The sequence below is a fragment of the Neoarius graeffei genome, chromosome 25, assembly GCF_027579695.1.
Source record: "Neoarius graeffei isolate fNeoGra1 chromosome 25, fNeoGra1.pri, whole genome shotgun sequence".
Lineage (NCBI taxonomy): Eukaryota > Metazoa > Chordata > Actinopteri > Siluriformes > Ariidae > Neoarius > Neoarius graeffei.
The window spans coordinates 15,044,434-15,057,357 of NC_083593.1; the positions used below are offsets into that span (position 1 = coordinate 15,044,434).

Consider the following 12,924-nt stretch of genomic DNA (forward strand, 5'->3'; position numbering starts at 1 on the left):
ATTCACATTCCCCTGGCTTTAGAAGGGTCCTCTCAGCTTTATCAAAAAGCAAATGCCATTTACTTTTTATTAGAAGACTCCGCTCATGCAATCTGAATCAAGCCGAATATGCACTCGCTGTCCACTTTGAGGAACACCTGTACACCAGCTCATTTATGCAGTTATCCAATCAAGTGGCAGTGGCACAATGCATAAAATAATGCAGACACAGGTCAAGAGCTTCATGTTCACATCAAACATCAGAATTAGCGGAAACTATGATCTGTGATTTTAATTATGGCGTGATTGCTGGGTACAAGATGGGCTGGTTTGAGTATTTCCGATACTGCTGATATCATGGGATTTTCCCCACACAACAGCATCTTGAGTTTACACAGAATGGTGCGACAACCAACCAAACGACACTTCTGTGGGTAAAAAAGCCTTAGAGAGGTCAGAGGAAAATGGCCAGACAGGTTTGAGCTACCAGGAAGGATCTTGTACCTCAATCAGTCTTTGCAACTGTAGTGAGCAGAAAAACATCACATCCCCAACGCAGAAAACCTTGGTTGAATGGCTACAACACCAGAAGACCACATTGGGTTCTACTGTGAGCCAAGAACAGGAATCTGAGGCTATCATGGGTATGAGGCTCACCTAATCTGGACAGTTGAAAATTGGAAAAAATCACCCAGTCTTTTTTCCAGTCTTCAGTTGTCCAGTTTCAGTGAGTCCGTGTCCATGATGGCCTTAGATTTTTGTTCTTGCCTGATAGAAGTGGAACCAGATGCGGCTTTCTGCTGTTGCAGCCCATCCACCTCGCACTTTGATGTGCTGCGTGTTCAGAGATGCTATTCTGCTCACTGTGGTTGTCAAGAGTGCTTATTTGAGGTATTACAGACTTCCTATCAGCGATCACTTCCCTATCAGCTCATTCTCTCAACAAGGTGTTTCAGCCTACAGACTCTTCACTCACAGCATGTTTGTTTTTTGCACCACTCTGTATACACTCCAGAGATTGATGTGTGAAAATACCAGCAATCAGCAGACTCAAAAACATGTATTGACAGATTTATAGCTTAATTAATACATAAACACAGTGTATAGTCCAAGTAAAATTCTTAATATATACACTACAGCATGAATTCATGGTCTTTATGCAAGAGTAAAATACGGTGATTGACGCAAAATTATTTTAGATCAACTCTTCATAAAAAGAAGGGCAAGCTAAATGTAGCTCCTCACCGTTTGTGCCCTGGTTTGTTATAGTATCAGAATGTCACCACGTACACTTGGCAAAAATACTGATAAGTAAATATATTAACTGGTCCTTTTGTGCTGCATGAAAACATGCTGCTCACTATAATTATATATTAGTTCATTACAAGTAGTTGAAAGAGGAGCAAGACACACCACATGCTTAATACATGCAAAACAAAAAGGCGACAAGGGGACAAAGAGTCCTATCTGCTGGTGATGGATGGTCAGTATAATATGCTTTACTATAGCCAAAAAGTGACCTTAAAATTGGAGCTTGTGAATTGTAAGAGATCTTCAGGTTTGTTTGCCAAGTTATTGCGATGTGGAACCACTTTGCCAAGGTCTGGAAGAAGACCCAAACTGTCACCATCAGCTGAAAGGAACTTTGGATGGTCAGGGACAACCCAGGAACCACCAAGGCACAGGCCTTCCGTGGAACGCCGTCAACATTCAAGCTAATTTTACAATCACCATGGGCTGCTGTCCAAGAAAGAAGCCCCTGCACCAAAATCGACACCTTCAAGCTCAATTAAAGTTTGCAGCTGACCACATGGACAAAAACAGCCTTCTGGAGAAAAATTGATGGTCAGATGAGATGGAGTTGTTTGTCCACAATGATCAGATGTACGTCTGGAGAAGTAAAGAAGAGGTATTCAACCAGAAGACCACTGTAGCAACTGTTAAAGTGGAAGGAGGACTACCTCAGAATTCTTCAGCAAAACCTCAAACCATCAGCTAGATGGTTGAAACTTGGACACAACTGAGCATTACAACCAAACAATAACCCCAAACATCAAAGCTGGTTGTGGAATGGATAAAGCAGGATTGCATTAAGTTTTTAAAATGCCTTCCCATAGTCCTGACCTCAACTCTATCAAATGTTTGTGGACTGTGCTTAAAAGTCAAGTCCATGTCAGGAAACTTAAAAAAAAAAAAAAAAAAAAAAAAAAAAAAATTTTAATTGAAAATCTAATTCTGCCAAGAAGAGTGGTCAAATATCCAACCAGAATTCTCCCAGAAGCTTGTTTATGGCTACCAAAAGCATCTGATCAAGTTTGATCCCATATGTAAATTTAACCGTGCTGATTTCAGAAAGCCCAAAATAAACTGAAACTTGTGCACCAAATTTCAGTTCTTGTTTTAGTTTCCCCATTAAAAGATGTTCAATCGTTCCGTCACAGAAAAAGAACAATTCAAAGAAATGCACACCGACACATTCATGCATTTATCAGCCGATCATGTGACAGCACCACAACGCAAACAAATCATGCAGACACCGGTGTAGAAAACCGAGATATACAATAAAAGCTGGTGTATTAAATTAGAAAAGAATGCAAAACGGAAGCATTTTTCACTAGTGGTCTCAGACTGCTGAACCCCACCGTGTGCGTGCACACGTGTCCATATACAAGTACAGTTAGGCTCATAAGCAAATGTTTGCCTCTGAAACAATCAATCAACCACCATGAAGCCATCAAGATGTGACTGAAGAGTAGACGTTCAGATTTAATTCAGTGGGTCCCAACAAAAATATGGCATTAACCATTTAGGACTTAGCCTTCTTTTTTAAACATATTCCCTCTATTTTCACAGGATCAAAAGTAAGTGGACAAGCTAACAGCTATAAAAAAATTCATGCTTTGATGCAAATCCTTTGTAGTCAACAACTACCTCAAGTCTGGACCCACAGACACTACCAAATGCTGAGTTTCCTCCCTTGAGATGTTTTGCCAGGCCTTCAAGTTGCTGCTTGTTTGTGGGTCTTTCTGCCTTCAGTTTTGTCCTCACTAAGTGAAAAGCATGCTCAATTGGGTTGACTGACTTGGCCGATTAAGAACACGACATTCGCTTTATGAAGCTCTTGGGTTGCTTATGAAGTATATTTTGGGACATTATCCATCTGTACTGTGAAGCGCTGTCCTACAAGTTTTGCAGAATTTGACCGAATCTGAGCAGAAAGTATAGCTCTATATACTTCAGAATTCATCCTTCTACTTCTATCAGCAGTCATATCAATAAACACCAGTGACCCAGTTCCACTGGCAGCCATACACGCCCATGTTCACCAGGTTTGACTGATGTGGTCGACTTTCGATCACGAGCCCCTCATTTCTTTCTCCATATACTTCTCTTCCAATCATTCTGCTACAAGTTAAATCTTGTATTTTTAAAGTTCGTTTCTTAGACAAGGATTTTAAGATCGTTACCTTGTTAACAGTTTCAGCGTGAATCTTCCGCCTTCCTCAGAACTGTCACCAGATGTTAGGTGGTGACGTGCCTTATCAGCTGATTTTACATTACGGAGGCGTGAACGTCCCGCCCAATTTGACAGGTAGTTCACGCCTCCTGCTGTCAGGTCGCTCCCCCAGGACGGCGCTCCAGGTGCGCGACAGCGCATGCGCTGCCTCATCCCGGTTTATCGTCCTTTGTGCCCGCTTGCGTATCTCCACTGCCTCTAAAATCCAATGCTGGTATCTATTTTCTTCAGCGCGAATGACTCTGGCCTCTTCCCAATTCATTATATGATTTTGTCGTTTGCAGTGGTCTGAAATGGATGATTTTAGGTTTTCTTGGTGTGCTTTTTCTTTTTCGGATCTTGTGTGTCTTTTTGTTGTTTCTTTCTCACGTTCTATTTGGTGTTCTTTCCTTCGTGTATGGAAGCATCTGCCCGTTTCACCAATATAGACTTTGTTACATGAACGGCAAGGGATTTCATAGATGACATTGCATTTGTTGTCCGGTTGTATTTTGTCTTTGGGGTGAACTAGCAACTGTCGGAGGTTCTTGTATGATTTGACCGGGACATTGATATGGTATTTCCTCATGGATTGTTGGATGCGTTCTGTGACTCCTTTTATGTATGGTACTGTGACAAAGCCCCGGTTTGTTTTTTCGGTGTTTTTTCTTGTTTGTTTTTTTCCTTTGTGTCTGTAGTTTCCCTTTTCGGATTGCCCACGATGGATATTGGCAGTTTTTTAATGCCTGTTGGATTTGTTGGTCTTCCTCCTGTCGGTCTTTCTCCTCCGTGATGTTCTGTGTTCGGTCGTATAGTGTTCTGATTACTGACATTTTGTGTGCGATGGGATGTTCAGATGTCCAGAGAAGATATTAGTTGGTGTGTGTCGGTTTTCTGTATGTTGTAATTCTAAAATGTTCCCTTCTTCTGTGTGGTGTATTTTTAGGTCCAAAAAAAGCTATTGTCTTGTCCGTTTCCTCTTCGTGTGTGAATTTGATGTTTCCTGTCTTGTCTATGGAGTTTAGGTGATCCGTGAGTTGTTGTGTGTGGCCTGTTTTGGTTATTTCGAGGATGTCATCAACGTATCGTTTCCAGAAAATGGGTTTGCAGTCGTCCGGTGCGGTTTCTATGGCTCGGGTTTCCAGATCGTCCATGAAAAAGTTGCATAGAGTGGCAGATAGCGGGTCCCCCATTGCAAATCCCTCTTTTTGTCTATAAATTGTGCCTCTGAATTGGAAATATGTGGAAGTCGAAATGAAATGTAACAGTTTTGTTATATCCTGCGCTTTAAGTTTTGTGCATTTTTTTTCAGGGCTCTGTCTGCTTTTAACCGGGGCTTTGTCACACTACCATACATAAAAGGAGTCACAGAACGCATCCAACAATCCATGAGGAAATACCATATCAATACCCTGGTCAAACCATACAAGAACCTCCGACAGTTGCTAGTTCACCCCAAAGACAAAATACAACCGGACAACAAATGCAAACGTCATCTATGAAATCCCTTGCCGTTCATGTAACAAAGTCTATATTGGTGAAACGGGCAGATGCTTCCATACACGAAGGAAAGAACACCAAATAGAACGTGAGAAAGAAACAACAAAAAGACACACAAGATCCGAAAAAGAAAAAGCACACCAAGAAAACCTAAAATCAGCCATTTCGGACCACTGCAAACGACAAAATCATATAATGAATTGGGAAGAGGCCAGAGTCATTCGCGCTGAAGAAAATAGATACCAGCGTTGGATTTTAGAGGCAGTGGAGATACGCAAGCGGGCACAAAGGACGATAAACCGGGATGAGGGAGCGTATGCGCTGTCGCGCACCTGCAGCGCCGTCCTGGGGGAGCGACCTGACAGCAGGAGGCGTGAACTACCTGTCAAATTGGGCGGGACGTTCACGCCTCCGTAAGGTAAAATCAGCTGATGAGGCACGTCACCACCTAACATCTGGTGACAGTTCTGAGGAAGGCGGAAGATTCACGCTGAAACTGTTAACAAGGTAACGATCTTAAAATCCTTGTCTAAGAAACGAACTTAAAAATACTTAATCAGACATAATGAACTTCCACTACATATAAAGTTAAATCTTGGTTTCATTTGTCCAAAAAAAAAAAAAAATCTTGTTCCAGAACTAGGTAGACTTTCTAACCAAGTCTAATCTGGCCTTTCTGTTTTGAGTGTTGTGCTTGGTTTGGGGTAAATTCATTCAGGAGTCTCGACTGGACACACTCGCCCTTTTTAAACATATATTCCATATTATTGTCTTTCAGAAGATCCCTCAATATTAAGGCTTTGGTTGCTTACACTGAATCCAATAAAACCTACATAAAACAGCACCAGAGTGTTTGACACTGCATGCTGGCGTTCAGGAACTAGAAGCGTGACGTGCAGCACAACAGCGTGTCGGCGTCTAGGCTGACGTACAACATACTATTGAGCAGAAATACCAATACCCCCAGGATACTGGCCTTGCTTTCAAAAGAATAACAGCAGGTGAACTGAGTGTTGAGGTGCTTTTGCTAGCCATGCACATGAACACCACTCTTCAAATGCAAGTCAAGTTGCTGAGCAATGTATTCAATATCATGCGATCAGTAATATGTTGGAGGAGAAACTGAAAAGGAGTGGGAAAAGATTCGAGGCAGAAAGGCACGCGGACCTTAGACACCCAAGACAAAGACGTTTGAATTTGTGCTGGTTTCAAAAAAGTGGCAATCCAAGAGTTGACACCCCTGTCCCACCATGCCAGCTTGTCACTTTTACACAGACATCTCTTCCATCTCTTCTGGCTCTGTTACTACTAATCCTTCCAGCTCAGAGGCAGAACAACATAGAACCCCCATTCCGTATTTGGACTTTTTATACAGAACAACAAGGCGGAATAAAAGGTACAACATTCCCTTCTTGAACAGGTTGTATACAAGGGGCTACACACCGTTTCTGCTCACAGGTAAATAAAATCTTTGCAGAACTGGCAAATTACATTCCTGTTGGACATCATGTTCAGTAAAAATATTCTCTTTAAGGACAAACATTTCAAAGTAAATAAAGCACAATTTATGGCAATTAAAGGTCTGACACTTTAAATGAATATAGACTATACTGAAGGGAAAAAAGTCCATAATTAACCATAGCTGTTTAAGCATGCTACCACTGTGGTATCATTACCTGCTGCTAGCTTCTAATTCATAAAGCTACAGCTTTGGAAACATTCTTTTTAGCAAATCACAGCTACAGTGGTCATGTCCAAAAAGTGAGTTGGGAATTCAAATGGGATTCTTGTACTTTGATAAATAGTTCTCAACTCCCTTTAATCTCCATTGTTTTATCAGAGAAAATTAGACAGTTAGCAAAGTCCACATCTTGGCAAAAGAACGCTAAAGCTGCTCATCACAGAGGGTTCTTTGAAAGACAGACTCTCTGGGTGCTCTTATAGATTTAACTTTCTGCCGACATGCACAGAAAAGCCACTTATTTTATTCAATTACAGAATTAACAATTCCCATCACCCAGACAGACAGGCATTCAGTCAAGACAGTGAGGAACAAGCTGAGGTCATGGAGACGTATGGTCTTTGTCCAACTGGACAGAAGCAGAAGTGTCATACATTTGAGAACATGCGCATTAATGTTTGGGTACTTCTTTAAATACATTTCAATCTAGTTCAAACAAAAATACAATCCCAATTCCAGAAAAGTTGGGATGCTGTAAACTGTAAATAAGAACAGAATGTAATAACTTGCAAGTCATGGAAACCCAATAGTTCACTGAAAATAGTACAAAGACAACATATCAAATGTTGAAACAATTTTTTTTTGGGGGGGGGGGGGGGGGGGGGAATAAACATGTGCTCATTTTGAATTTGATGTCAGCAACATGTTTGAGAAAAGTTAGGACAGGGGCATGTTTACCACTGTGTTGCATCATCTGTACACTTAAGACCACTCTAAACATTTGGGAACTGAGGAGACCAATTGCTGTAGTTTTGAAAGAGAAATTTTGTCCTATTCCTGCCTGATATACAATTTCAGTTGCTCAACAGTTCGGGATCTCCTTTGTCATATTTTTCACTTCACAATGTGCCAAACGTTTTAAATGGGAGACAGGTCTGGACTGTAGGCAGGCCAGTTTAGCACCTGGACTCTTACAACAGAGCCATGCAGTTTTAACATGTGCAGAAAGTGATTTAGCATTGTCTTGCTGAAAGAAGGAAGGCCTTCCCGGATGTGCAAGCTACCCATGTCATGTGCACTATGTACCCTCATACCATCACAGATGCTGGCTTTTGAACTGTGTGCTGATAAGCTGGAGGATGTTGGATCCATGATTTCTAAAAAGAATTTCTACTTTTAATTCATAAGACCTCGGGACAATTTTCCACTTCGCCTCAGTCCATCGTAAAAGAGCTCAGGCCCAGAGAAGGTGGCGGTGTTTCTGGATATTGATCTGGTTTTAACTTGCATTTATGGATGCAGTAATGAACTGTTTTCACAGACGATCATTTTCTAAAGTGTCCCGAGCCCATAAAGTGATTTCCACTACAGACACGTGTCTGCTTTTAACACAGGGTCTCCTGAGGGCCTGAAGATCACAGGCATCCAATGTCAGTTTTCAGCCTTGTCTCTTGCAAACAGAGATTTCTCCAGATTCTCTGAATCTTTTAATGATTTTTGTACCATAGATGATGTGATCCCCAAATTCTTTGCAATTTTACCTTGAGGAACATTATTCTTAAATTGTTGCACTGTTTGGCCACGCAGTCTTTCACAGAGCAATGAACCCCTCCCCATCTTTACTTCTGAGAGACTCCGCCTCTCTGGGATGCTCTTTTTATATCCAGTCATGTTACTGATGTGTTGCCAATTAACCAAATTAGGTGGGTTTTTTTTTTGGTGCATTACACAACTTTTCAGTCTTTTGTTGCCACAGTCCCAACTTTTCTGAAAACATGCTGCTGACAAATTCAAAATGAGCATGTATTTTTCAAAAAACAATAAAATTTCTCTAACATTTGATAGGTTGTCTTTGGATTATTTTCAATTAAATATTGGGTTTCCATGATTTTGCAAATCACCACATTGTTTTTATGCTTTACACAGTGTCCCAGCTTTTTTTGGAATTGAGATTGTACATGAAATGTTATTTGCAGCCGCGACTTAGATGTTTTTCATTAACGGTACGTTTTGTTCTCTGTTGTTTGTTGATTATTTTGTGTTATTGAAAGGCTGACTGTGTTAAGCATTAATTTCGCTCAAATGCGTCACTTGTACAGCCCAAAAATTCACTGACAGCAGTAGTACTTAAAATATGACCGATTACTCATTTGTCTGGTCCTTACCAGACACCGTGACCAGCACCAAAATTACTTAGCAGAAACTTTGATATATATTTTGGAATTGGATTGAATGGGGAGGCCAATTCTTTTGTTTTTGCTATACACTGAAGACATTTGGATTTGAGATTAAAGTCAACAAGGTGTTTCTGTCTGCAGTACTTCCACTCACTGGATGTTTTCTGTGCAAGATCTAGAGACTGTTTGTGGAAAATACCAGGAGATCGGCAGATTCTGAAGGACTCAAACCAGCCTGTCAGCCAACAACCAGTCACTAAGATCACATTTCCCCTCCCCACTCTGTTGTTTGACGTGAACATCAAGCTCTTTACAGGTACCTTCAGGATTTTATTTGCACTGCTGCCACAGATTGGATAACTGCATGAAAGAGCAGATGTGTGATCCTATGAAAATGGCAAATATGGTGGGCAAAAGTGATAGCACATACAGTACAGCTACCATGATACTTGACCATCTGTGCAATATGTGAAGAAAACTGGAAGGTGCCTATGTATTATCTTGATTTCTGCAAAGACTGACTAATGCTGCACCTTCTTGCATCTGCGCTAGGCAGGCAGTGCTTTTGCTATCACATAATAGCCCAACTGAATTTAAGACTCACATTTGGAAACATGGACACCATCGATAATAAAATCACTTTGCCTAAAAAGTTTACCACTGTAAATAGAAATCAAATATCCATCACATGCTTCCTCTGAAGCAGGTGAAAGCTAGCCAATTGCATCTTCTCAAACTGCCGCTCATGCAACAGAGAAAACGTTTGGAGGAATGCACTATCCCTCCACTTCCACATGCATAAGCTCACAGATGCCCATGATTGGCTAGTGTCACTGTGATTAATAGGGGGGAGAGAGTATGCCACACCTCACCCCCTTTTTAGCTCTCTTGAGCTCCCAGCCACACAAGCGGCATAATCAGAATTTGAACTTGATGTCAAGATGATGGGACAAACGCTTTTCTGTTGCTTCACTCGGGAGCCCCGACATAGGGATTTTTGATTGTTGTCTGTGTACACGTTAAAACCTCACCCTCCTCGTGGCCTTGCTGCTTGTTCTTGGCACGCTTGCGTGCCTCGTTCTTGTCCGTGTCACTGTTGACTGCCTCGTACACCGTCTCAGCCACCTCCTGCTGCCAGCGTTCTGAGATCACCAGGGGAAAGTTTTTATACAGCTCCTGATCACTTTCCAACAGCTGAAACCCACAACCAAAGAAAAGAATACATTCAAGAGAGCAAGGAAAGCATAAAGCAAGTGGCACATGCTAACTAGATCTCATGGGAAAAACCATTTGCATAGCTTTGTTGTAAACTAAGACAAGCAAAGCTGACAGGGCTTTACATGCAGGACTGTGTCTGTGCAAGTCAAAAAGAGAACGTGAAACCAGTGTATGAATTGTTCTAGTGTTTAAAAAAAAAAAAAAAAAACACCCACACAAAACAATACATGAGCAACGATCATGATACCTAGCAAATAGGCACAAGTTCTAGACACTTCTGTGCAAACTGCAATAAACAGTCTTTTGTTCTACTTCACTAGAGTTCACAGGAGCAACACTGAACCAGAACATTTTTCTATTGTTCTCTCAGTGTTTCTGCTTCAGAAAATCTTTAATACATAGCTGTTTGGCTTGAATCCAAAGGCTACCATAAATTTAAAAAGACCCCCCCCCCCCCAAAAAAAACCCCAAAAAACCAAAAAAAAAAAAAAAAAGTACTTAAGTGGTGCTTTTTGGTTTGACTGATGTTAGACCACCTTTATGCCTTTGGTGTCCTCCTCATCAAAAGAGCCAATGTCGAAGGCATCAGCAGCATTCACTTCTCCACGAGGAGGAATCAGTGGCGGGGAATACTGCAACCAAACAGAACCGTTAATATAGCTGCAACATGCCATGTGACTAGTTTTGCCAAGTTACAAAAAAAAAAATAAATAAAGAGACCACAGATGTACATACATGCTTTGTGACAACAGCTGTGCCTGAAATCACTCTCATTCACTAATCATCTCGGGAATTCTATATAGAGGACTGTACAGTGAGCTGATTGGTAAAACGAAAGCACTTCCGGACACTACTTTGGCACGCAGTTATTTCCATCATTACTGTCACACAACCAGAACATGCCAGATCAGTCAGCTGATGGGTTTTCAAAATAATAAATACATGCATTTTTCTGACAAATCCATATTGTACTAAGTGCATTTTCCACATTAATAAATACAAAAGTACTTTGAGTCTGCTGCATCTTTCATTTCCTTTAAATCAAGACTGAATACTTTCTTTGCCGCTGCCTTTTATTGAATCAAATTTCAAGCTTTTGATTCATTCCTTGCTCTGTACTCTAACTTTTATTCTTGCATTTTATCTGTCTTATTCGATTTGAGCTTATTTTCTGTTCTCTTACTATTTTTAATTGTACTTGAATGTCCGTTTATAATGAGTTTCTTTCTCCGTCCATTCACCCCCAACACGTGACAATATTGCAATTTTCATGCCACAACTTCTCATATGCCCGTTGTCAAGAGAAAAACAAACAAACAAACAAACAAACAAAAAAAAACCTAACTACTGCTATACTCAATCTCAAATACTTAAATGGTCCTAATGAAACGGTTTTCCTTTCCTGCAATGCACGATGGTATATACTGCTTGGTTAGTGACCATCGGTTGTACACTATTCATAGTGCATTGTGAGATACTAGCAGTACACTATATAGGATGTAATAATTCTCACTATACATTTGGACAGCGCTACAACATGGCTAACTCACGATATAGTCTGCTATATAGGGAGTGATTCTGTAGGTGTGAATGAGAGTGACTGACTAGCTTGGTTTCTTTTTAAAACTTTGTTGGCATCATCATGGGCTGTGTCTCAAATTGAGAACTCTGACCTTATTCAAAAGTATTTAGAAAATCCAGAAGACTGGGATGTAAAACATCTTTCTGTAGGTTTGAAGGCTTTAAAAACAAACACTAATTGGTTTTCCTATTAATGTTAATTAACAATTATTCGCCGCAAACGAGGTGAATATCAGTGGTGTCTCCATTATTATTCACCGAGCCTGAGGCGGATGATTATTTTAGTATAAAGACAGGTGATTTTTTTTAAAATAAATAAATTTATTTCAATCTTCAAAAGTGGCATGTGACTAATGCATGCAGATTTGTGTCAGTTATCTATGCAGAGTGACAAATACTTCGTTTTGAAATGGATAAAACAATCACAATTCCATCTCACCTTTGAATAGTTTTAGAACAAGCTTTGCAGCATCTTCAGTGCTTTTAGGAACAGCATTTTCATAATTTTTAATTCTTCCTCACTTACAGTAACAAAGTGCTTGGCCACCATTTTGCTAAGTCGCTCGAGGTGATCAACAAACAATCTGAATCTCTCGACCACTCAGCGTCTGATCTCCTATAATCACTCCTGTATTTATACTCATTCGATACTAGTCTAGAATGATATATAAATATGCAATGTGAGACAATGCTAGTTTGTTTAGAGGAGGTGGGCAAATGGGAAAATTGGTCCATTTTTACTGCTGAACTGCACTAGTGCAGTATGTTAGGCGCATGAAAAGAAGAAAAAAAAAAAAAAAACACACCACACTAAATGCAACTCCGTAGCATTTAAAAAAAATAAAAATATCCCAAACCCCATCAATATTTAATATTAATTTGTATAATAAATCAGTGAAACAAAAGTAGTGTGAGATTTTCCATCATGATCCCATTTGTAAATCAAGCAGCCCCAGGAACTCTTGTCCCAGAGTGTCCTGAGAGGGAAACGCCTTTCAAGGATAAAAATCCTCTTCCAGATTATCACAACAGATGCAGCATACCAAAATTTCAACTGTCAGATTTAGGGTTCCTGAGAAACCACTATCTGACTTTGCACTCACTCCCATATGACCATGACCCATATTTTGTAGATATGAGCTGAATTGTCCTGACTTTCCCTTCTCAGTTTTGCACAAATCCATGCAACCAATCGTTAGTATAGGCTCGGCTCTTGCCTGAGTAGCCGGAGGGAGTACTACCGAGCAGATTTCACATCTCTACAACTTGAAAATTATTTAAATATAGAGATG

At 40.4% G+C, this 12,924-nt stretch overlaps 1 protein-coding gene across 1 annotated transcript in view; it reads right to left on the reverse strand.

The window, feature by feature from the left end:
* grk3 (G protein-coupled receptor kinase 3) overlaps positions 1-12,924 on the reverse strand; it is a 188,574-nt gene that overhangs the window by 18,211 nt on the left and 157,439 nt on the right. Inside the window, exons 17-18 of the mRNA XM_060908817.1 lie at positions 10,588-10,683; positions 9,865-10,027 (exon numbers count right to left, since the gene is read on the reverse strand). Coding sequence (XP_060764800.1) covers positions 9,865-10,027; positions 10,588-10,683 — 259 coding nt within the window. The remainder of the gene's footprint in view (positions 1-9,864; positions 10,028-10,587; positions 10,684-12,924) is intronic.